The sequence below is a fragment of the Manis javanica genome, chromosome 7 (assembly GCF_040802235.1).
Source record: "Manis javanica isolate MJ-LG chromosome 7, MJ_LKY, whole genome shotgun sequence".
NCBI classification, from domain to species: domain Eukaryota; kingdom Metazoa; phylum Chordata; class Mammalia; order Pholidota; family Manidae; genus Manis; species Manis javanica.
The window spans coordinates 75,626,019-75,651,679 of record NC_133162.1 but is presented as its reverse complement, the minus strand read 5'-3'; the positions used below and the strand labels follow the sequence as shown (position 1 = coordinate 75,651,679).

General features: G+C 34.6%; 1 protein-coding gene across 1 annotated transcript in view; it reads right to left on the bottom strand.

Moving 5' to 3' along the window:
* The window catches only part of LOC140850308 (serine/threonine-protein kinase TAO1-like), a 62,780-nt gene that overhangs the window by 14,556 nt on the left and 22,563 nt on the right, over positions 1 to 25,661 (bottom strand). The window contains 7 exon segments of the mRNA XM_073240049.1: positions 3,782 to 4,021; positions 6,368 to 6,571; positions 9,076 to 9,204; positions 15,868 to 16,092; positions 19,420 to 19,623; positions 21,450 to 21,566; positions 24,107 to 24,188. Of these exon segments, the coding sequence (XP_073096150.1) occupies positions 3,782 to 4,021; positions 6,368 to 6,571; positions 9,076 to 9,204; positions 15,868 to 16,092; positions 19,420 to 19,623; positions 21,450 to 21,566; positions 24,107 to 24,188 (1,201 nt within the window).

The window sequence follows — 25,661 nt, the reverse complement described above, 5'->3', positions numbered from 1 at the left end:
CACTTGGGTCAAACCATTGGATTCCATGCAATTTTATAACAAACTCTAAAACATAAGAATACCAAGAACTTCATTTATCATAGGACTTCAGGCAATACTTATTTTGTTTTTAATTTAGTGACCTGAGTAAATATTAAAATTACCTTTGATTACTGTGTATAGTGATGGCAGAAAATTATACTTCTTTTCATGCACTTAGTAGATGTAAAATAATTTTACTGGCCAGACAATATTTTATCAGATCTCTGAAGCAGAAAATAAGTATATTTACTCTGTTCCTTATCTAAGACATTTTGCTCCAATTTCTTTTAATGACAATCTCAACTGTAAATATAGTCTGTGATGGACCCCATAACAGTAGGATACTAGTAACTGACTGATATTGTTATTAAAATTGTCTTTTCCTTAAGATACTGGACTAGGTAGAAACTACTTCATAAGGGTTTACTCTTCAGCACCATGAGCAAAAACCTGAAAGTTAACTAATCTTTCAAAGGTCAAAGAAAAGTGATGAGGCAAGGGAAGGGACGACAACCCTTCTTGCTGTAGTGATAACGGACATGAACTACATAAACAGTTTTGAGATAAAATAATGTGAGTTCAGAAACAGAATAACTCTGGCTTTAAATCACAGGTTAATTATTCTATGAACTCAAGTTTTAACAAACCTAAGTAAGATGAGATATATTTTATAATGTATACCCATCAAGCCTACAAGTAACAACACTCATTTACTACACAAAGGTAGAACCTATAGTCAAAATTATTTCCCTCAATATATATACTGCCAGATATTGAATGGTTGAGTCAGTGTGCAAATGCATGTATGACCAGATACTGTGGGATCTGGGCCTTATTGGATGTAAAGGAACTAGTTCACACTCTTTGCTCCAATACTACAAAATCAAATATATATCCTTTTCTGCATTTTACACCAATTGAGGTACTAAGTCATAGTCATGTACCTTTATTCTGTGAAGGGTCAAGAAATGTCTAGCTAGAAAGACAAACTCTTGGTTTAGTTGGCTTAGCACTGCTCTTAAATACTGCCCTTGGTTAATAAAATTCCTCAAGTTAGGAATGAAACAATGAAATTTAGAATTCTCTTCTGACTTTGTGTAACAGACTCCATTCTTTAAAAAACTTTTAAATATTCAAATATTTTGCCAAGAAAACTATAGTCACTCCATATCACTAGCTAATGACAAAAAGGAATGCCCTGAAAATTTTTTTCAACAAGATTAATACTTATACCAAGAATAAACTATATCCCTCAATGTTTCACTCAAGTGAAAGCAGGATAAATATGTTCCAGTTGTTTCTTAATCACTTAATACTGAAAAAACATCACCTGATGGCAGATAAAGAAATGGCAGATAGACAATAGGTGTTTACCCAAGTCATTCCACAGAAATGGTGACCAATGTCTACAAATACTGTCAGCTTATCTAAGTGTGCACACTGAAGTCCTCCTATTTCCCTTAAAGTCTTGGAGAAAGCTAAAATAGTTGCCCCTATTGAAGTTGAGCTATTACTTAGTAAATAAAAATTTACCTAAAAAAATTGCAACTGCTACTTACATAAATGAAATGACCTGGTGTTAAAATAGAGTCTGTTTTATCCACAAAGGGACTAGGGTTACCAAAGTGAAGGGATTGGGGATTGTGGGTGGGGAGGGAGGGAGAAGGGGATTAAAGGGCACTATAATTAGCACTCACAATATAGATGGGTCATGGGGAAGGCAGGACAGCACGGAGAAGACAAGTAATGACTCTGTAGTGTCTTACTACACTGATGGACAGTGACTGCAATGGGTGGGAGGGATTGATAGTATGAGTGAATGTTGAAACCACAATGTTGCTCATGTGAAGCCTTCATAAGATTGTTTATCAATGATACCTTAATTTTTTTAAAAAAAGAGTCTGTTTTGTTCAAATTGTGCAAGTAGATAGATATATACAACTAAGAGGAACATGGTGATTTTCTTTCCCACTAAAGTAACAGAACAATTTCTTTTATGGAAAATCTTGAGCTTATGTATCACGAGAAGGAAGCTTTCTATCCAAGGTCTGACTATGATTGTGAAACATTATTTTTCCCCTTGATTTTTTAATAGTATCTGTGAGAATAAGACTAGTGCTGTACAAGCTTTCAAACTGAGAAGGCTGCAACAATAGGGAAAAAAAGGAAGGGTTAAACAGCAAACAACTGACCTATTCCAAGCCCCAGAGAAATGACTTAATATCAGATTTATGGTCTGACCAAAGAAAACCAACAAGCTTTCAGTTTGATTTACTTCTGGGTGCTGCTCACTTTAAAATTGTAATTAATTTTATAGACATGCTTTAAATATCTTTTGGTGGGAAACTCTACTGTGTAGCTACTACAAAGACAAAATAAATCTGGAAAATCATTAAGAATTCTGATTTTCATAAACATTAACTAATGATGTTTATGTGCTTAGTCAACATATGAGCCACTCTGTAAACAATGTTCATTAGCTGTTTTGAAGATACAGCAAAGTAACATTTTACTTAGATTCACAAGGAAAGGGTGAATCTTAGCTTTGCCTTTGTATTTTGTTCAGAACAACCTGTATGAATGGAGCTGAATAGGAATTAGAGATACCAATGATTTAGCTTCTGATTTTGACACAGATTATCTCTGTGAGTGAAGTTCACTTCACTTCAGGACAGTTATTCAGGTAAGTGTTGATAGTTCTATAGTTAAATTGTCAAAGAGTTTGAAAAAGGGGGTAAAGAAGATACTGTGGGATCTGGGCCTTATTGGATGTAAATAAAAGTTTAAAATGTGCAGACATGTACAGATTAATTGAGATACTACCATGGATGACAACATACATAGTTGTTTCAGTTTTTTGTTTATTAGGATGCATGTGATCATACTTCACATATTTATTATGTTATAAAATTTGAAAATTCCTTGGAATTGTTAACTCTGGTTGATTTTGGTAGAGGGGGCTGGACCAGGTGGCTTAAAGGACAAGGAGAGGGAAACCTTTAACTTTATAATAAATACACTTTGGCATCCTCTTAATTTTGTGTCCTATGAATAAATTTGTCTATGCAAAGCAAATACAAAATTTAAAGTCCTTAGATATTGTATATCACCAACACTTGTCTTTCCTTATTTGTCTACAAGAGGGCATATAATAATAACTTGCTTCACTCTGATGTGCTAATTAAAAAAATACACTCCAACTACACATGCCCTGGTCTTACCTATGCTAGCAAGCACAGAAAGAATGGGAGTAACAATGTGATAATTCCACTATTCCTCTTAGGATGAGTATAGACAATGAAGGGAGAGGGGGTAAAAAGGCATTTTTCATTCGCTGGTTTCTGTACTAATCAAGAACTTACTGCCTCTTTTGGATACAAATCACATTCAGAGGAAATAAGATCCTTAAACTATAAAACTTGGAACAACAGAGAGAAGCCAACAGGTTAGTATGTTGATATATAGTTGTAGTATCAACATTGGACATTTGGGTACACTTAAAATAAGAATTTTGAATCTCATTTATGGCACTTTCCGCAGTGAAAAAGTTCTGGCCATTTTTTGGTACTCTGCTGAGAAATACATAAGCAGAAGTCTGTAGCTACAGACCCTCTACATCAAAACTAACCAAACATGCTTAAAATGAAAAGAAAAAAAGCTTATTCAATTTCTCTATGGCAGACATCTGGCTTAGACTTTTAGTGTTTACATGATGCCATTTATCTGTTCTCCTTTGTCAAGAAGCTTAGGCTAGAGTTACCTTCAGAGTCTTAGACTGTTGTCGAACCTCCATGACATGCTTTCGCCTTAGTTCTCGTTCTCTCCGTTTATTATGCTCCAGCTGGTTAGTGAGCTCGGCTTGTTGCTGCAATCTAATCAGCTCACAGCCCATCTTCTGCATTGTGTTGAGCTGGCGGAACTCCAGTTCTTGCGTGGATTCATGATGTCGAAGCAGCATCGCATGCTCCAAGACCTTGTCAGTCTGCCTCTTATTTAATTCCTAATTCATAACAAAAGACAAAGGCATAATTTACTGATGTACAATGCCAGGAGACAAAAATCCTAAGAAACAGAATAACCAGGATATAGATGTAATCCTCTGATTTAATACTGGCTGCACAGTAAATATTAGAGTTTTATTACTGCAACTTTAGAAAATGGGCGATTGGTAGCATAATTTCCTTATCTGTTCATTAGCTATTTATACTATTTTTACCAATAAGCTGAAGACATATCAAATCTGTCCCAAGAGACTTAATGTCCTTTCTACTCTCTTTCATTTATGTTTCCTAATTTTGTATTTGAAGAGGACTTCTAAGTCATCCTTTGAATTTCTTCAGTGTATACATTCAATTCTATTACATGCAGTATACCCAGTTTAGTGTAGTGGTTAAGAACACAAGACTCTAATAACAATGAAGCAAAACTGAAGGAACAAAATGGCAGCAGACTCAGAGACTCCAAGAATGAACTGGTGGTTACCAAAGGGGAGGGGTGTGGGAGGGTGAGTGGGGAGGGAGGGAGAAGGGGACTGAGGAGTATTATGTTTAGTACACATGGTGCGGGGCATCACAGGGAGAACAGTGTATCACAGAGAAGGGACATAGTGGATCTCTGGCAACTTGCTGCACTGATGGACAGTGACTGCATTGGGGTATGGGTGGGGACTTGATAATATGGGTAAATGTAGTAACCACATTGTTTTTTCATGTGAAACCTTCATAAGAGTGTATATCAATCATACCTTAATAAAAAATTAAAAAACAAGCAAACAAACAAAAAATAACACAAGACTCTAGGGCCAGACTGCCTGCTTTCTAAATCCTGGCTCTGCTACCAACAAGCAGTGAGTCTTTGGGCAAATTACTTAAACTCTCTGTGCTTGAATTTCATCACTTCTCAAATGGAGACCATAACATAGCTGTTTCATAAAATTAACGTGAGGCATAAATGAATTCATAAGTGGAAAGCTCTCAGAATACCTACCGCATGATCAATAAATGTTACAACAATTTTTTTCAGTTTAAAAAGATCAAATATACAACACACACACATACACTCACACACACTCTCTCTCTTTTTCTCTGTAGAAGGAAGTCAGACTTGGCCCTTTAGCCTCTGCTGCCCTTTCTCCAGGGGCCAACATTTGGTGCATATGTTTCCCAACCTTCCCCATGCTATCGTGACACAACTATTGCACAAAAACATGCAGTTTTAAAATGGATTAAAATATATATTATAGGCATATAATATGCTTTCTTTACCTAAAAATATAATGGACAAATATACAGATCAGATCAGGACATACAGATCTTTTTCTTAAAGTTTTATAGTAAGCTTCTACTTTGTGATGCCATAGTTGTTCCATTTTTTTGCTTTATGACAAATTTTCAATAAACATCTACACATGATACACCATATAAATATGTTACTATTTCTTGAGGGTTGAATTCGAGAAGTGGATTTGATGGATAGAAGTTAAATGCAAATTAAATTGTAAAAGCTGCTGAATTATGCTCCAAAATGGCAGTATCAATTTATATTCTTCCCAACATTGCCCACTTTTCCATGCCACTACTAGGACTTACCAATTTTTTAGACTGATCTTATTGAATTGATTCAATTGTTTTAATTTGAATTGCTTTAATTATTAGTGAATTTGAATAATTAACTTATATTTGAAGTTTATTTTAAGCCACTCTTGGAAATAAATTGATCTTTGCTCATAGGTATACCTGATAATGAGAACCATTGTTTTCATTGCCATAAGTTTCTACATATGCCCAATGAAAAATTTCATGATTATAAAAATATGTTAAGTGGTAGTATATACCTTCATGGCACCCATTTTGGATGAAAAGGCATAAATTATCCAATTAATTTTCTCACATTTAAAAATTAATACTTCTTTCACTCATGGATTTAACATTTATTAAATATTTACTTAAAATATATTTATTGAATACCTATTATGGGCCAGCCACTAGGTATAAGGCCTGGATATATATCTATCCACTGGATATAAAAGCCCTGAACAGAACCTGGGACTTCATATAATTTCCATTCTACTTGGGGAGAGAAAGATCCCCATAAAAAGTGTGCACGTGTGTGTGTGTGTGTGTGAGAGAGAGAGAGAGAGGAGTGCAAGAATATTTAAAGAAGAGGGAAGGATTTGGTGATCAGAATTGAGGAGATATGAAGGGAGGGAGAAGGTGAACCATGTGGGTTGGGTTTCCAGGGAAGAAGGACTTAGGCAAAGGGAAGCAGAAGCGCTCTAAGGCCTTGAGGGTGGGATGTGACTGACATATTTTCAGGAAGATCCTGATTTCATGCCATTTAAACATACCTCCATGACAAGGTCCTGCTCCAAGTCATAGCACCCAAGTAATATCTTTCTTTGGAAGAGACGGCACTGCAGCCCTAGGTACTGTCTCTGATGTTGAAGAAGATCAGTCTTCTCCTCTGCTTGGAAATGCCGTATGTTCTCTATCTGCTTTGAAAGCCATTCCTGTTTTTCTTTTCTTGGGGTGCTCTGGCTTTCATTCAGCTCCTGGCAAGATAAAAAGCAACTAAGTTCAAAATACATAAAAATTAACTACATGAATATATTATTTGGTAGCTGGTAATCTTCAGTAAAAGTACTTAATTTGTGCCCTCTCTCTTGGGCAGGCAGGGCTATGACCTTAAGGAGGTAGGCAGTATTTTTACGTTTCTTGAGTTATCCATGAAGTAGGACAAGAAAAGAGAAAACATATAGAAAACATGCATACTTTTTAGCTTTGCACAGCTATATTTATGATGGCTCGTAGCTTTGAAAGCACACAATGATTGGTGAATGAAGTAAAACATCTTTCTTTAAATCCCTCCCAAAAAGGGGAAGAAGGCAGTGCTTTCAAGTAAAAATCACACATGAATTAAAATCAAGGTTAAAATATAGTTACGTGTCACTTCTTGATTTTCAACAATAGAAATGCTAAGTTTTTGGCAAAGTTAGGGATGGATTCAGTATAAAAGACTTTGGAAATTCAATGGAAAATCAAGAAAACTATAGGAAAATAGAGACCTTTTAGAATGGATTTAATATTCAGCACTATAACCACTGCACAAGGCAAGACCAATGTTTTTCTACAGTATTTTAAATATCATCTCACAAACTACCTACAAAAAATTCATTTATACTGGACAAGATGAGAATATTGACAATACGTTCAATGATACAAACCCGAGGATGCTAATTAATACTAGCATATTTCAACCTAAAATGCATCAACCTTGTAGAGAATATAAATCAGCCATCTTTCCTAGGTCAAAGATGACTTTTCAGAGACTATTAACCTTATGGTTCTTCATCTGTTATTCAAGAAAGAAACCAATTATTCATTACTTTCATTAATAAGATATTCAAACACATAAAAATAAAAAACACATAAGCTTGTAGTTCTCAACTTACAGATGTCAATGATAAGGCAGGGATAATACAGGCATATACACAAAGACTCACTTGGCTATGTTTCAAAATCTTTTGCCAAGGAAACTCCCCACCCACCAAGATGCTAGTATGTCTCTTCCTCTATACCAATAATAACCATTCTAAATGAACACACACACACACACACACACACACACACACAAATACACAAAACTACCTTCTAAAAGAAAATGAGCTTATTAGTTAGACTATGAATTATATGCTTGAAGGATTATCTAAACCAACACATGCATTTATAAAACTAAAACCTCATTTCACTAAGAAACAACTATAGAACTGCATTTTGTTGGGTATTTATTTACAGTTGGGTATCCTATTTACCATCTTTTCAAATTCCATGTTCTAGTATTGAGTTTAGCTTTTAGATTACAGTAATGGGAATACATAGCAGGTTATACTCTTTTGAGTCAGAAAAATCTTATCAATGAATCTCACTTGGCAGGGTATATACAGCAAGGCCTTGTGCCACCAATATGTCCTTAATAAGACTTATATATCTAATTATAGGTCAAATTCCTACACACACAAAAGCACTGTACCAAAGATATTATGGTTATGTCATCAAGGTTAATTTATCTCTGTGCTAATAATTTATTACATGGGCTAAAAATTTCAGCCCATCAGTTTGTAAGAGGGAGTGTAACTGGAGAAGTCTTGGTGGGTGGGGAATTTCCTTGGCAAGAGATTTTGAAAAACATAGCCAAATGATTCTTTGTGTATATGCCTGTATTATCTCTGCCTTCTCATTGACATCTTTAAGTTGAGAACCACAAGTTTATGTGATTTTTTATATTTATGTGTTTGAGTATCTTATCAACAAAACTAATAAAGAATTGGTTTCTTTCTTGAATAACAGGTGAATAACCATAAGGTCAATATTCTCTGAAAAATCATCTTAGACCTAGGAAAGATGGCTGATTTATATTCTCTGCAATATAATAAATATGCAAAAGCTGACACATATCATTTTCATGTCCTGACCACTATCCTGAATAATAATCCTCTTTCAAAAGTTGCCTTGGAACAACCATGGCTTTCCTCAAAGCTAGAGTCCATCTGCAATAAAAAGAAGTTCAAGAAAGCAGCACATAAAGGGCAAACACACATGAAATCATGTAGCCATAAAGACGTAATTAGCATCCTTTCCTATTAAAGAAAATGGAATGAGCAGAAATGCCTCTTATCCTTACTCTGTGTTAAAATCAGAATAAGAACAAATTATTACAATCTGAGCCCGAAGCAATCTGAGCCTTTTAAAGGAAGAAATGTATGGCTCTTTTTCACAGCTAAAGTATTTTTATTTCTAGTGACTCATTTACTCAGTAAGTGCTTAGGAAAGCTATTATAAATAATAGCTTCATAAAATAATTTAAATGTTCAAGAGATCACTCTTTTTAGATCCCACTCAACTGAAGATATCAGCCATTGAAAATAGGTTATAATCAAAGTCCTCACTTAAACCGATATATAGTTAGTGGCTTATGCTAATGGTTCTATGAGTAGATCAATATTGAATATAATCAGTAAGCAGGTAAGTGGCTTGAAGAGTTTTATAAAGTAAATACCTTCTTAAGCTGTTCCTTTCGAAGTTTGTATTCTCTCTTCTGGGACTTCAAAAAGCTATTCAGTTCTTTCTTCTGTTGAGCCTGAAGACATTGCTTAAATTTTTTCTCCTCATTGGCCATCAGTTTAGCCTATAGGAAATTTTTTAAATGGATCCAATTAGCTAAGCAGATAAGCTTCAAAGCAGCAGTTTAATACACATTAGCAAGGATACTTCCTCCCACCTAAGAATATAAAATCAGTATAATCATTACCAAAACAAGAATATCCAATAAGTTGTTAAGTATTACTCAGCATCCTTATTATTTGAATTTCAGAGAACCAATAAAATGGAACTCATCTTTAAAATGCTGATCTTTTACAGGGTCAGTGTTTGCACCTTTTTCCCCCCATACTGGAGTATGCTTCCCGACCCCCCCAATAAAACAAAACAAATGTAATTAAGTTATGACCGTTTATCTAGCTTGACTTGTATATTAAATAATGTAATACATTCATCTTCAAATTAATCCCTGACTTTTAATTTGTATTTTTAGTAATATGAAAATGTTAAATATTAAATCCCTGTATAATATTATTTTATTTCTGATGATATATGCAATAGTTGAGCCATAAACAATGTGGGGATTAGGGGTGTTGACTCCCTACATAGACAAAAAAATCCTCATATAACTTTTCACTCCCCAAAAACTTAACTACCAATAGCATGCTGCTGACTGGAAGCCTTACTAACAACAGGAGCAGATATTCACACATATTCTGTATGTTGTGTAAATTATATACTGTATTCTTACAATAAAGCTAGAAAAAAGAAAATGACCTTTAAAACCATCTCTCAAAACATTTCCAAGATCTTTATTGAAAAGCAATATGTGTATAAATGAGCCTGTGCAGTTCAAACCTATGTTATTCAAGGGTGAACTATACGTATTCATTGCAGAACATTTAGGAAATACAGAAAAACACAAAGAAGAAAAATCTTATATGATTTTACCAGCCAGTGGTAACCAATATTAACATTTTGGTGCATATCCTTCCTAATTTTTTCTAGGCATAGATATAGATATAAATATATAAAATAAATCTAAAATCATATTGCACATCATGTTTCATGAATTGCTTTCCTAAACATGTTAGTATCTACCACTTTACAAATTATTCAAGAAAGTACACCAAACACGATTCTAAATATTTTTACATTCTCTCACCAAAATTATTTCAAAATCAAATATTCATTTATTCCATAAATTATTTTGCTAAATTCTCTATTACTGTGAGAGGGTGATTATTCTTTTTTTGCAGGGAAGGGTGAACAGGGTAGCTATAAATGCCTCAGGGTGGACTAGCCAGACATATTTGAAGATATAGTGTAAATTTATTGAGAAGTTTACACTTTACTTGACAACTGTGATGATCAAAATAAATTGAAACGAATGGGAAACCAAGGAAATTAGAAGACAAGTTTTCACATAACTCCTAAAAAATGCACCTTTATCATATGGTAGAATACTTATTTGCAGTAAACAAATGGGCTAAATCTTTATCTGAAACCCTCTTAATCCCTCTTAATTTAACATTCTCTGTATATTATAGTGCTCTTCAATTCTTCTGATATAAAAATGTTACTATAAATTTAAGGTGTCCAAGAAGTACACAGAGAATGATGATTTCTGAAACCAAAATTAAATACTAACTGATTTATCAAACTCCTCAGATAATCAGTGTCCAAGACCTAGAACAGAATACTTAGTGACTTTTTTTAGTAAGTTATCATTGATATACACTCTTATGAAGGTTTCACATGAAAATCAATGTGGTTACTACATTCACCCATATCGAGTCCCCCTCAATACCCCATTGCAGTCACTGTCCATCAGTGTTGTAAGATGCCACAGTCACTACATGTCTTTTCTGTGCTACACTGTCTTCCCCATGATCCCCCCAACACCATGTGTGCTAATCATAATAGCCTCAATCCCCTTCTCCAACCTCCCTCTCACACCCCTCTCCTTTGGCAACTGCTAGTCACTTCTTGGAGTTTATGAGTCTGCTGCTGTTTTATTCCTTCAGTTTTGCTTTATTGTTATACTACACAAATGAGGGAAATCATTTGGTATTTGTCTTTCTCTCCCTGACTTATTTCACTGAGCATAATACCCTCTAGCTCCATCCATGTTGTTTCAAATGGTAGGATTTGTTTCCTTTGTATGGCTGAATAATATTCCATTGTGTAAATGTACCACCTCTTCTTTACCCATCCATCTACTAGTGGACACTTAGGTTGCTTCCATATCTTGGCTATTGTAAATAGTGCTACAATAAACATAGGGGTGCATATGTCTTTTTGAATCTGACAGCTTGTTTTCTCTCAGTAAATTCCTAGGAGTGGATTTCCCAGGCTCAACGGAATTTCTATTTTCAGTTTTTGGAGGAACCTCCATATTGCTATCCACAATGGTTGAACTAGTTTACATTCCCACCAGCAGTGTAGGAGGAATCCCCTTTCTCCATATCCTAGCCACCGTAATTGCTCATAGTTTTTTCTATGTTGGCCATACTAACTGGTGTGAGGTGATATCTCATTGTGCTTTTAAAATTAGTGATGTGAAGCATCTTTTCAAGTGCCTGTTGGCCATCTGAATTTCTTCTTTGGAGAAGCATCTGTTCATATCCTGTGCCCATTTTTTAATCAGGATATTTGCTTTTTGGGTGTTGAGGCATGTAAGCTCTTTACATATTTTGGATGTTAATCACTTGTCAGATATGTCATTTACAAATATGTTCTCCCATACTGTAGGATGCCTATGCCTTTTTGTTCTGCTGATGGTGTCCTTTGCTATACAGAAGCTTGATGTAGTCCCATTTGTTCATTTTTGCTTTTGTTTCCCTTGCCCAAAGAGATGTGTTCAGGAAAAAGTTGCTCATGTTTATGTCCAAGAGATTTTTGCATATGTTGTCTTCTAAGAGTTTTATGGTTTCATGACTTACATTCAGGTCTTTGATCCATTTTGAGTTTACTTTCGTGTATGGGGTAAGACAATAATCCAGTTTCATTCTCTTGCATGTAGCTGTCCAGTTTTGCCAACACCAGTTGTTGAAGATGCTGTTGTTTCCCCACTGTATGTCCATGGCAGTAATTGACCATATATGCTTGGTTTATATCTGGGATCCCTAGTGTGTTCCACTGGCCTATGGGTCTGTTCTTGTGCCAGTACCAAATTGTCTTTGCAGTAGAGCTTGAAGTCAGGGAGCATAATCCCCCACCTGATTTATTCTTCCTTCTCATGATCGCTTTGGGGTCTTCCATGATACCATATGAATTTTAAAACTATGTGATCTAGTTCATTGAAGAATGCTGTTGGCATTTTGATAGGGATTGCATTGAACTGGTAGATTGCTTCAGGCAGGATAGCCATTTTGACAGTATTAATTCTTCCTTTCCATGAGCAAGGGATGTTATTTCCATTTATTGGTATCTTCTTTCTCTCGACTGTCTTGTAGTTTTCAGGATATAGGTCTTTCACTTCCTTCATTTGTTTTATCCCTAGGTATTTTATTCTTATTGATGCAATTGTGAATGGAATTGTTTTCCTGATTTCTCTTTTGGCTAGTTAATCATTAGTGAATAGGAATGCAACAGATTTCTCTGTATTAGTTTTGTATCCTCCCACTTTGCTGTATTCAGTTATTAGTTCTAGTAGTGTAGGGGTGGATTCTTTAGGGTTTTTTATGTCTAATATCATGTCATCTCAAACAGGGACAGTTTAACTTCTTCTTTTCCAATCTGGATAACTTTTATTTCTTTGCATTGTCTGATTGCCATGGCTAGGACCTCCAGTACTATGTTGGATAAAAGTGGGGAGAGTGGGCATCCTTGTCTTGTTTCTGATCTTAGAGGAAAAGCTTTCAGCTTCCCACTGTTAAGTATGATATTGGCTTTGGGTTTGTCATATATGGCCTTTATTACGTTGAGTTACTTGCCCTCTATACTCATTTTGTTCAGTTTTTTTACCATAAATGGATGTTGAATGTTGTTGAATGCTTTTTCAGCTTCTATGGAGATGATCATGTGGTTTTTGTCTTTGTTTTTGTCAATGTGGTGGATGATGCTCATTGATGTTTGAATGTTGTACCATCGTTGCATCCATGGAATAAATCATATTTGATCATTATAGATGATCTGTTTGATATATTTTTAAATTTGATTTTGTTGAGTATTTTTGCACCTAGGTTCACAGGGGTATTGGTCTCTAATTTTCTTTTTTGTGGGTATTTGCCTAGTTTTGGTATTAGAGTGATGTTGGGTTCATAGAATAGGGTGGAAGTATTCCCTCCTCTTCTACTCTTTGGAAAACTTTATGGAGGATGGGTATTATGTCTTCACTAAATGTTTGATAAAATTCAGCAGTGAAGCCATCTAGTGCACAAGTTTTATTCTTAGGTAGTATTTTGATTACCAATTCAGTTTTGCTGCAGGTCATTGGTCTGTTCAGATTTTCTGTTCCTCTCTGGGTCAGCCATGGAAGGTTGTACTTTTCTTAAATGTTGTCCATTTCTTCTAGGTTATCCAGCTGGTTAGCATACAATTTTTCATAGTATTCTCTCCGAATTCTTTGTATTTCTGTGGTGTCTGTAGTGATTTTTCCTTTTTATTTCTGATTCTCTTTATGTTTACTCTCTATTTTTTCTTGATAGGTCTGGCTAGGGGTTTATCTATTTTGCTTATTTTCTCAAAAAACCAGCTCCTGCTTTCATTGATTATATTGTTTTAATCTTCTCAGCAGTCCCTCCAAAATACACTGTAGAGACAGTTTGTGGGAGGTAAATTCTCTCAGCTTTTGCTTTTCTGGAAATTGTCTAATCCCTCCTTCAACTTTAAATGATAATCTTTCCAGGTAGAGTATTCTTGCTTCTGCTTCATTGCATTAAATATATCATGCCACTCCCTTCTGGCCTGTAAGGTTTCAGCTGAGAAGTCTGATGATAGCCTGATTTATTTTTCTTTGTATATGATCTTTTTACTCTCTGTGCCTTCTTTTAATACTCTGTCCTTATCCTTGATCTTTGCCATTTTAATTATTATATGTTTTGGTGTTGCCTTCCTTCGGTCCCCTGTGTTGGGAGATCTGTGCACCTCCATGGCCTGAGAGACTATCCTCTTCCCCAGACTGGGGAAGTTTTCAGCAATTACCTCCTCAAAGATACTTTCTCTTTTTCTCTCTCTTCTTCTTCTGGTACCCCTATAATACAAATATTGTTCCATTTGGATTGGTCACACAGTTCTCTCAATATTCTTTCATTCCTAAAGATCCTTTTTTCTGTGCCTCAGCTTCTTTGTATTCCTCTTCTCTACTTTCTTTTTCATTTATTGTCTCTTCCATTGTATCTAATCTGCTTTTAAATCCCCCATTGTATTCCATAATGAATGGATCCCTGTCTTGAATTTGTCCCTGAGTTCTTGAATATTTTTCTGTACCTCTATAAGCATGTTTATGACTTCTTTTTAAAATGTCTTTCAGGAAGGTTGATCAGTTCATTTTCACTTCATTCTTTTTCTGGTGTTTTTGGTATCTGGGGTTGAACCAGGTCCCTTTAATGTTTCATATTTGTATGTGGAACCCTCTAATACCCAGAAGGTCTACTCTCTGGAGATGCTTAGCCCATGGAGGGAAGTCAGGGGTCACAGGGGAGTGGTGCTGGTCACTGGGGTGTTGGGAAGAGCTGTTTCCTGCTTCCCGGCTACTGTGACTCTCTCCACAGCCAAACCAGTGGGCCAAACACACAGGTGTAACCCTGTATGCTTTGCATTTGTAGCTGCTGTAGGCAGGGCTTCCCTCTGACTGGACTGACACCAGGGCAGGGGCATCAGCTCTTTTGCAAGCCAGTGCCAGCTTTCCAGAAGGTACTTCAGGCTGCGTATCATGGTGGAAGGCCTCAGAGCTGTGTAGCCAGCCTGGGGGATGTAGCGCCTGAAGTTTCTGAAAAGTTTCCAACCTGCTGGGCAGAGTGTACCTGGACAATTTTGTCTACCTGTCCTTTTTCCTGAGCAGCTAGCCCTGTGCAATCCTTGCCCCTTTAGTAGTCCTCTCACTGTTAGGAAGTCTCTCATACTGCCTGCCTTTCTTTTGTCCCAGAGCAGCCAGATGTGGATCCCCATTTTCCACAAGTGGCTGGAATCTCAGTCTCTCCAAGTGTTCCTCCTGTCTTAGCTTTCCAACCCACTAATCACCAGAGCACCATGCAATGTGGGTTTTTGCTCCCACAGCACAGCAGATCTCCAGGGCTGGGCATTCAGCAGTCCTTGGCCTCCACCCATCCCTACTCCATTTCTCTTCTTTCTGCCAGTGAGCTGGGGTGGAGGAAGAGCATGGGTCCCTCTGGATCATGGCTTTCATATGTTACCCTTTTAGAGGTTTGTTTTTTCTCCAGGTGTAAGCAGTTTGGGGCAGTCTTCTTTCCTGTTGATCTTTTAGGGTTAGTTGTATTAACTATACTTTTGTATTATATGTGGTTTTGGGAGGAGGCCTCTTCTCACCTGTCACATCATCATCTTTAATCTGATCTACCTGACTTAACCACTGTTACACAATAAAACTATTAAGTTATCAATCCCATATCTACTGGTTCCCAGACTCAGCACTGGAAATTTTACCTATTATATAAATATTTCTCCCTTTCCCCAACTGATTTGCTTGGTTCTGGGGAACAGATACCCTAATAGCAAAATGCCATCTTGGTTAATTTTGAAATAGTCATAAGTTAGAATAAAGACATTAGTAATACTGATCAGCTACCTCTTTTTCTGTAGCAGCCTGATGTTTCTTGATAAGTTTCTCCATTTCTGCTGCAAAGTTCATACACTGAGTTTCAAAATCTTTTTCTAATCTGAGACAATGCTCATCCATCTCAGCCTTTAGCTTGTTTTCCAGAGTCTTCAGCTTTTTTTGATGTTGCCAGCTCATTTCGATGTAAGAAAACATTTGTTCTCTAAGCTCGTGTTCTTGAATTTGCCTTGTAACCTACAGCAATGGAGAGGAAAGAGTGAAGTAAAGCAAAACCTTTTTCTTTCAAAACCATCTTAGACCAGTCCACTATCAACTAAGCAGGAAATTCATGTAGGATAATCCAGTCAACAGCTTCTAATAAAATTTCATCTGAAGAAGCAGACAAACTAGCTGGTTCTAAAATTTAAATGGGACTGTAAAGGACCTAGAATAGCCAAAATTTTGAGGGAGAATAAGAAGTTGGAAGATGTAAACTACAGTAATCAAAACACTGTGGTATTGGTAATAGGACAGACTGAATAGAGGAAAGGTACACAGTAAAATCTGGAAACCGACCCACATATATTCAGTCAATTGATTTGCTACCAAAAAGTCAAGTTAATTCAAAGAGGAAATGAAAGTGTCTTTAACAAACCCTGCTGTAACAACTGGTTCTCTGTATTCAAAGTAAATCAATGCTTAATCATTTTACATACAGAAATTGATTTAGAAAGAATCACTTGATCTAAACCTAAAATCCAGAATCACACAGCAGAAGAAAACACAGAATATTGTCACATCCTTGGGGTCAGCAAATATTTCTTGGAAAGGACACAAAAAACACTGATTATAGTGAAAAAAAAATGTACGAACTGCATTCTCAAACAGACAAAATTCATAATGTAAGATTAATCATGTAAAGTGAACAACTGAGTAGCATTTTGTATATTCATGATGTTCTGCAACCACTGCCCCTACTATAAAGAAAAAAATATACAAAATGGATTCTTAAATAGAGGCAAAATTCATGCAATGTATGATTAATCATTTAACGTGAGGAATTCAGTAGCATTTAGTATATTCATGATGTTCTGCAATGACTGTCAGTATCTAGTTACAAAGCATATTTAACTCCTCAGAAGAAAACAGAAAACCCTGTATGTTTTAAGCACTTGCTCCCCATTCTCCCCTTCTCATCACCACCAATCTATTTTCTGTCTATGGATTTATCTATTTTAGATGTTTCATATACTATGTGACCTGTTGTATCTGGCTTCTTTCACCTAGCATGTTTCTAAGGTTCATCCATATTGTATAGCATGTATCAGTACTACATTCCTTTTTATAGCTGATTAATATTCCACGGTATGCACACACCCTAATTTGTTTATCCATTTATGTGTTGCTGGACCTCTGGGTTATTTCCACCTTTTGGCTATTGTGAATACTGCTGTTATGAACATTTGTGTATATGCATTTGCTTAAGTACCTGCTTTCAACTGTTTTGGGTATATATCTAGGAGTAGAATTTCTGGGTCATGGGGAAATGCTATGTTTAACTTTTTGAGAAATCCTCAAGTGTTTTCCATAGCAGTTCACATTTTACATTCCTACCAGCAATACAGAGCAGGAGTTCCAATTTCTCCATGTGCTCCCTAATTGTTATTTTCCATCTTTGTTTTTGTTTTTCTCTTTTAATAGCTAGCCATCTAACAAAACAGCAGCAGACTCACCGAGTCCAAGAAGGGACTAGCAGTCACCAAAGGAAGGGGGTGGGAAGGGTGGGAGAAGAGGATTAAGGGGCATTATGATTAACACACATAGTGTAGAAGGGGGAGATGGGAAGGCAGTAATAATAGCACAGAGAAGACAAGCAGTGACTCTATAGCATCTTACTACACTGATGGACCGTGACTTCAATGGGGTGTTAGTGGGGGATTCGATAATATGGATGAATGTAGTAACCAATGTTGCTCATGTGAAACCTTCATAAGATTGTGTATCAATGATACCTTAACAAAAAACAAAATAGTTAGCCATCCTAGTGTCTGTAAGATGGTACCTCATTGTGGTTTTGATTTGTGTTTCCCTAATGACTAATTATATTGAGCATCTTTTCATGTGCTTGTTGGTCATTTGTATATATTCTTTGGATAAATGTCTATGCAGGTTTTTGACACATTTTTAAAAATAGAGGTATAGTTGATATATTAATTCCAATAGTCTTTTGGTAGAGTCTTTAGGGCTTTCTGTATGTAGTATCAGGTCATCTCCAAACAGTGACAGTTTTGTTTCACTTCTTCCTTACCAGTGTGGATGCCTTTTATTTCTTTTTCTTGCCTGATTAATGTAGCTAGGACTTTCAACACTCTGTTGAATAAAAGTGTTGTGAGTAGGCATCCTTGTCTTATTCTTGATTTTAGAGGAAGCTTTTTTATGGCCTTTACTCATTTTTAATGGGTTGTTTAAATTGGATTTTAAAACTAAAAAGTTTTAATTTATTACAGATGGAGAAAAAATATTTGCAAGACATATCTGAGATATAATACTTGTACCCAGAGTATATAAAAAAACTCCTACTAATCAGTATTAAAAGATGAACATCTGAATAAGAAAACAGACAAAAGACTTAAAAAAAACACTTCACTAAAGAGATACACGAATGGACAATAAACACATGAATAGGTGATTCTGGCGCCATCTTCAGTCATAGGGAATTGCAAAAACAACTATATTGAGATTCCATTTCATTCCCACCAGAATGGCTAAAACTAAAAAGACTGACAAACCAAATGCTGGAGAATATGCGAACCAACTGCAACTCTTATACATTGTTAATGGGGATGTGAAACATACAACCATTTTGGAAAGCTGTTTGACAGTTTCTTATGAAGTCCAACATACATATGCCCTATGACTCAGCAATTTTACCCTATGTATTTGTCATAGAAATTAATACATCATGTTCACATAAAGACATGTACAGTGTTTATAGTATCTTAGTATGCTGATGGACAGTGACTGTAATGGGGTATGTGGTGGGGATTTGATAATAGGGGGAGTATGCTAACCATAATGATGCCCATGTAATTGTACATTAATGATAGCAAAATAGAAAAAATAAAAGTATTTATTTCATTTTCCACTCGCCCCTTAGCACCCTCTAATCTACTTTCTATAATTTGACTATTTTAGATATTTCATATAAGTGGAATTCTAATAATATTTGCCTTTTTTTGTCTGGCTTATATCACTTAGCATGTTTTTAAGGTTCACTCACATTGTAGCATACATTAGAATGCCATTTCTTTTCACAGCTGAATAATATTCCATTATATGTATATATTATGGCTTGTTTATCCATTCATGTGTTGATGAACACTTGGATTGGTTCCATCTTTTAGCTATTGTGCCCAGTAACTTTTTGGTAGTATTGAAAGCAGTGAAGTTAAAAAGGAAGCATTTCCATCAATTGCAAAAAGGAGTTACCTGATCTTCAAATGTTTTCAAGACAAATGTAACCAGACTAAAAAAATTAGTTACCAAATTTGAAATTTTTTTCACTGAAATCCAAATACTCACAGGTTTTAAATGGATGACAGAACTACTAGGCATGACTGTGTGGTGTCCCTCCATCATGTCTAGCTCTCTCTTGTCATCTGAGGCATCTGGAAAACTGTTGACACTAGTGCTTTGACTACTGGCCCTGCTGGACATACTGGGAACAGACTGATGACTTTCAACACTATGCACTGTCCCTTTCCATCCAACACAGTGATCCTGTTCCTGAGGGAAAAGAGCATTAGATTCAAATATCTTTATCTCCTGAATTCTTGATTATTAGCACCTAGCACACTGCTTGGCACACAGTCTTTAGAAAGTTAGAGGTCTATTTTGAGAAATTCCCTGTATTTGCCAAGACCAGGAAGTTTATCAGTTGTTAGTTGACAGATTAAGAAAGTAACCAAAACGTAAATACCAAAAAGCCCAACCATGTGAAAAAGTTAATCAATTCTGAATTATTTCCAAAGTGTAGTCTTTTCTCTAAAATTCTTGACATTAAATCCATTTCTACTACACATCTCATGGGGTATACACAGAGATGCTGCTCATTTCTCAATGATTCCAATGGTGAAAACAAACCCCAACCTTTTTTTAATCCTATAAACATCACTTTTACTTATTCTTTATTGAAGCCTTTTATAGTTCTTTTCTTCTCAGAATATAGTCTTTAGCCTAAACTTTTCCACTAAGTAATTTAATATTAATTCCTATCTATTTCTGTGTAAAATTAAAAATTGTATATTTAATCATAATTAGAAGACTATTCTGAACAACTCCGGCAAGCTTTGGTATCTGGGCCCCAATATTATAGTCTTACCATACCAAAATTCTTTAAGATATGCAGAATAATAAATACAGACCCAAGGTATATAGAGGGTCTTTTCTTACATTCCACAGCCTAAAAATGTTGCTGTTATTCTAATGTTTAATGACATAATTTTATTAATTTCACTTTGCTGAAGTATTTCGTATACCTAAAATAGCCCCAATTTTCTAGTGACTACTGTTAGAACTAAAAGGCAATATCAAAAACACCAAAACTGTATGTGAGAAACTCTTTTATTTTATAGTTCATTAATCATGTAGTGCTTTTAAAAAGAAAAGTAACTACTACTCCTGTTTTCAGAATGCAGGGATCTTTCTCAGTAGAAAACAATAAAAAAGAATCAAAGCTTTGGCATTGTGATATGAACAAAGAAGAAAACAGAAAATACTTAGACTAAAAAAGATAGCTCCACAAATAATAAGCTTTTTATTTTCCTTGTGAGGAAGTTCTGTAACATTTCTCCAGCAAATTTGGAAACTTGGCAAAATGGAAAGAACTTGGTCTCAAGAGTCATATATGAATCTGAACACATATGCTTCTATAGTAATAATTTAGTTAACCACTCTGAGTCTTACTTTACTCACCTATAAAATGAGTATTTTAGAACCATGTAGAGGAATGAATCCCTGTACACAACTGAAAAGAATCAAGTGTTCTTAGTAACAGAATAAGAATGTTGGTAATTTTTTTCCCTCAGGATAAATTTAGTTAAGTCACATGTTTATTTTATTTACTTATTTATTTTTAAAGAAGCAAGAAATTTCCAATTTAATAAACACTTATCAAACATTATATAAAAGGCACTGGGGGAAAGGTTTATACAATAACCAAGATAAGGAGAATGGTTGGTAGTTCTAATGACTTCTGTGTGAGCACCATCAACTTCCAAAGCCTGTAATTTCAAATACTTCCAAAAGCATGTCCCATATCATCAGACAATCAGCAAAAAAGTGCCCAATAACACAGACTTTTGAGAGGGAATACATTAAATAAAAGTTGAACAGGTTTCTTTAATAGACTTCACAGAGCTTTACTATGCTAATGTGCACTACCAAGAGAAAAGAATGCAAAACCTTTTTCCCCATCTGGGTGGAACCTTAGAGAATCACTGTTAAGGCACAATCTGGAAACCACTCATATAAAAGATTCTTGGCAGAAAAGTTGCATAAGGAAGGAAGTCAATAAAGAGACCCCAATACTTGAGCCATTTCTAAGTTATTACCTCTTCTTCCTGTGATTCTACTGCTGGTTCATTATGTGCCTCCTGGGAAAGGACCTTTGTCCTCTGAATGAGATCTTTTAACACTGTTTTAGGACGCTCCCGAAAAACGAACATGTGCTGGTTAAGAGTAGAAGGCAAAAGTCAGGTTGAGACCTACATATTTTTTCATTCAGAACAAATGAATCCCTCTTTAGACCCTAGAGTTACTATCCTAAATAATGATAGATAATGCATGTAATCTATAGTTACCTAGTTCTGCTATGCTTTTTACTTCTTATATTTATAAAATTTAATTTACATGTATACACTCTGTGCCTACATAACATCCCCCGTACTTTTTATGAAAACTTTGAACATGACACCTTTGTTGGCCAACTGGAAATGCAGAGTTGAAATAATCAGAGTCTAAGTAAACATTAAGAATTAAGTCCAATTACAGCCCTAAGTAAACGCCCACAAATTCTTAGAACTGCTTTCATAGAGGAAAACCGTTCAGTTCTGAATTACATTAGATTTCAACAGGAATGTATTTAGTGATGGTGAATTACGTAACATACCACTTGGGTATTATGGGTTCCTTTATGTTGCTTAAATGACACTTCATAAAACACTAGCAGTTGATTAAAAGACATTATGTATTAGTGATTTTTACCATTAATACTTAATAAAGCTTAACATTATCAAATACAGAAAAGTAGAAAGAACAATTCTACCATTAGATTATCATTGTTACTTTTGGTATTTTTTGGATATTTATTTCTTCTCAGAAATTTTCTGTGTATAGATTTTGTTTTGTAGTTAGCACGGATTGCAGAAAGACACCTTGTGCACTGGAGTTCATGAGATGATCTTGAATTCTTTTAAGACTTTTACTTCCTTTACTAGCTCAAATTTATTTCTTTTCTGAAGAGTTGTAACTATATATTATTTTCTTTTCATTGCTGTAAGTATTATGCTATTTCAACTCATAAACATAATGCCTACAGACTACTTCATCAAATGTTCATGCCAAAATTACATAACCGTTATTCTAATTCTGGATAATTATTTTCAATTTTGCATTCTGAGATGAATAGCTTCATACAGTAAGTCACTTATTTCCATTTTAGTTTTTTTCCTTATGACAGACTGCAATAGAGATGTGATCAGGCCAAAGGGAAGGATGCACTTGACAGACACTTCTTATCACTTCCAATAAGGTCAATATACAAAATGGACCAGGTAAGTGAATATATATACAGGTTTGGGACCTGATCACCCAAGGCCAAGTATCCATTCCTGGAGGGTTGGGTTATTACCAAAAGGGCTTCTTTTGCCTTCATTAGGCAAATGTAAGAAGCCAGTCACATTCTTTCTTTTCCTGAGCTTTAGCTTGGTATGTACCACTATTCATGATATTTGGTCTTTTTTTATCTGAGAATAATATATCTTATAATTCTAAGTTATTTAACAGTTTTCTACAAATGGATCCTGCTTATTTTTCACTAACATAATTCACAGCTCTACTAAACCTTTTGTCGCGACTGTGAATACCTATTTTTTGGGCTTTCGTTTGAAACTGTAAGTGTGCTTATGGCCTAGAATTCCCAAAGTGTTACTGAAACTTTATACTGCTCTTCTACATACTGTAGTTGCAAATAACCCTACTGAATATGTACATGATCCTTTCAATATCCTTGCATCTTGAACTGTGTGTTGGTGAAAATAAACTGAACTTCTTTAAAATTCTAAAACATTCATGCAGAAATTATTTTCTAGTGAAAAATCCACAAAATTCCTTAAGGTCACAAAGAGATAGAGTCAACTGCTACTCACTAATGCCTTATCTAGATGTTTTAAAAACTATATTAAATCAAATAATACTATTACTGCTATTAATAAGATATCAACCTCAAAATGAAATAAATATATCTTGTAATTCTAAGTTATTTAACTGTTTTCCACAAATGCATTCTGCTTATTTTTCACTAACATAACTCATAGCTATACTAAACCTTTTGTTGCTATTGTGAATACCTATTTTTGAGAACAGAAAGCATATACTAATAATTTATTTAAATTAGGTAACCAAACCTACTGAAAAATGAATAGAATTCACATACTTTTAAAATATTTTCATTGCTAAGTTAGAAAAACATATTTCTCAGAAGGAAACAAAAACGTGATATCCATTTTTAGCAGTTCTTTTGAAATCTTTTTTCTCCCACAGTATTTACGTAAATGTATTACGCATCATTTCTCTTACTTTCATATTATTTTATATATGACAGATGGATATATCAAGTGTGGTACATACAAAAATTAAATCCAAAGTTAAAGCACGTTTTACCAATTCTGAAATGCCATGGTTCCACATGAATTAAAATTTATAGTTGTAACTCATGAATATATGCTTGCGCATAAAAAATTAAGCCATTTAATACTACTAAATTGAATATTTAACTATATATTCTATTCAGACATGGTAAAAGCAGTTAATTTTGAAAAACAAATGAAAAAACTTAGCAACTACCAAAGTTTCCAAGAAAGAATAGTATTATGAAATTAGTATTTTAGCAAAAACCGGTACCGTACTTAATACTGATTCAGAATCAAAGAAGAATAAAACACATTCTTTAAAACAATTTCTTGGGTGTACAAAACAGAGTATAACTGACCTTTAAAAGTATCCGTGTTGTAGGGCGATCTTGAGGGATTTTGTGGAGGCAAGAATCTACAAAGTGTCGAAAATAATAAGACCTATTGTAAAGGAAAGTATCAAGTGAATATATTGCTATTTCCTTTAAAAACATACCCACAAATCAAGGCATGTGCCTATGGGAGGGAGGGAGAATAAAAATGATAAAAGAAAAAAGCAGACAAAATACACTATATATTTCATTATGTAAGTCTATAAAAAGTTATGCAAAGCAACTAATGAATCTTTACCATTTCCCAAAGATAAATTTGCACACATTATTTTAAAATCCTCCTCTCACATACTTAAGTATCACAACTCATTCTACATTGAGGTGAATTAGGGAAGTTAATCATTTTCCTTTTCACATTTAAATCTAAGATAATATTCTTATTATTTTTTTTTTCTTTTCTCTATCTACATCTCTTTCTTCCTTGACCCTTGGATCATCTTCCATACAGCATGTTTCAGAACATCACATTTTTTTATACCTAAGTATTTAGCATCCTTGAGCAAATGGATAAAAGTTCCAGAAAACAGTAAGATTTTTTAAAATTAGAATTCTGTAACACACTATTATATAGTGTTAATGATGAGAGTTCAGTAAGGCAGTAGGTAAAAAATATTCCATCAATATTTGTCATCAATAGTCAAATAAGATTTTTAATTCTTTTATATAAGAATGTTTGTCATCAATATTCAAATAAGATTTAATTCTTTTATACAAGAATTCTTTTTTGAATCCCCAAAGTATCAACCAGTGTAAAGACAGCCTGTGTTTAGTGTATCTATTATTTAGAAGTACCATAATAAACTCTTTGTGAAGATTTCTTCAAAACATCTCTATAGAAGGAGAAAGGACCTGTGAACTTGCCTTAATTCTGTAATGCTAAAAAATAAATTTTTGCTAATTTATGCATCTTACTTGTGAATTTTAAAGTATTTGTTAAGTATGGTAGGTAGTCCCCTGGACCTTTTCAAATGCTAGATACACCTGAAGAATTTCCCATTAAAATTTTCTATCACTGATAAAGATCCTTGTTTCCTAAAATCGTCCATCTGTTTTCAATAAACTTCTTTACATGAATAACAGTATTATCAAAGAAGCACTAGGAGATGCAACATCAAAGCACATTCTGAATAATAAATAATGACAATTAGAATGATCCAAAAATTATGAATTATCTGGTAACTCTGATAAATTATCTAATCATTTTTACCTATGTTTTATACCATATCAATTATAAACCATTCCCCAATTAAATATCTCTACAGGCTGTGGCAATCTATATATTGCAGTTATAAAATATGAATGTTTAAATCATGCTATTTATTATATAATTACGGTTGTATGTGTTGCTAAGATACAAAAAATATATTAATTTTTATACAAAAGCCATACTTTTTGCTCCCATGTAGCATCATGTATCTTTTATTTCTAAACTGAGTTACTTATATGCTATGAAAAGTAGAGATAATAAAGGATAAACATGATGTATGGATAAAATAAAGCTATTTTAATATTTCTTCAGGTT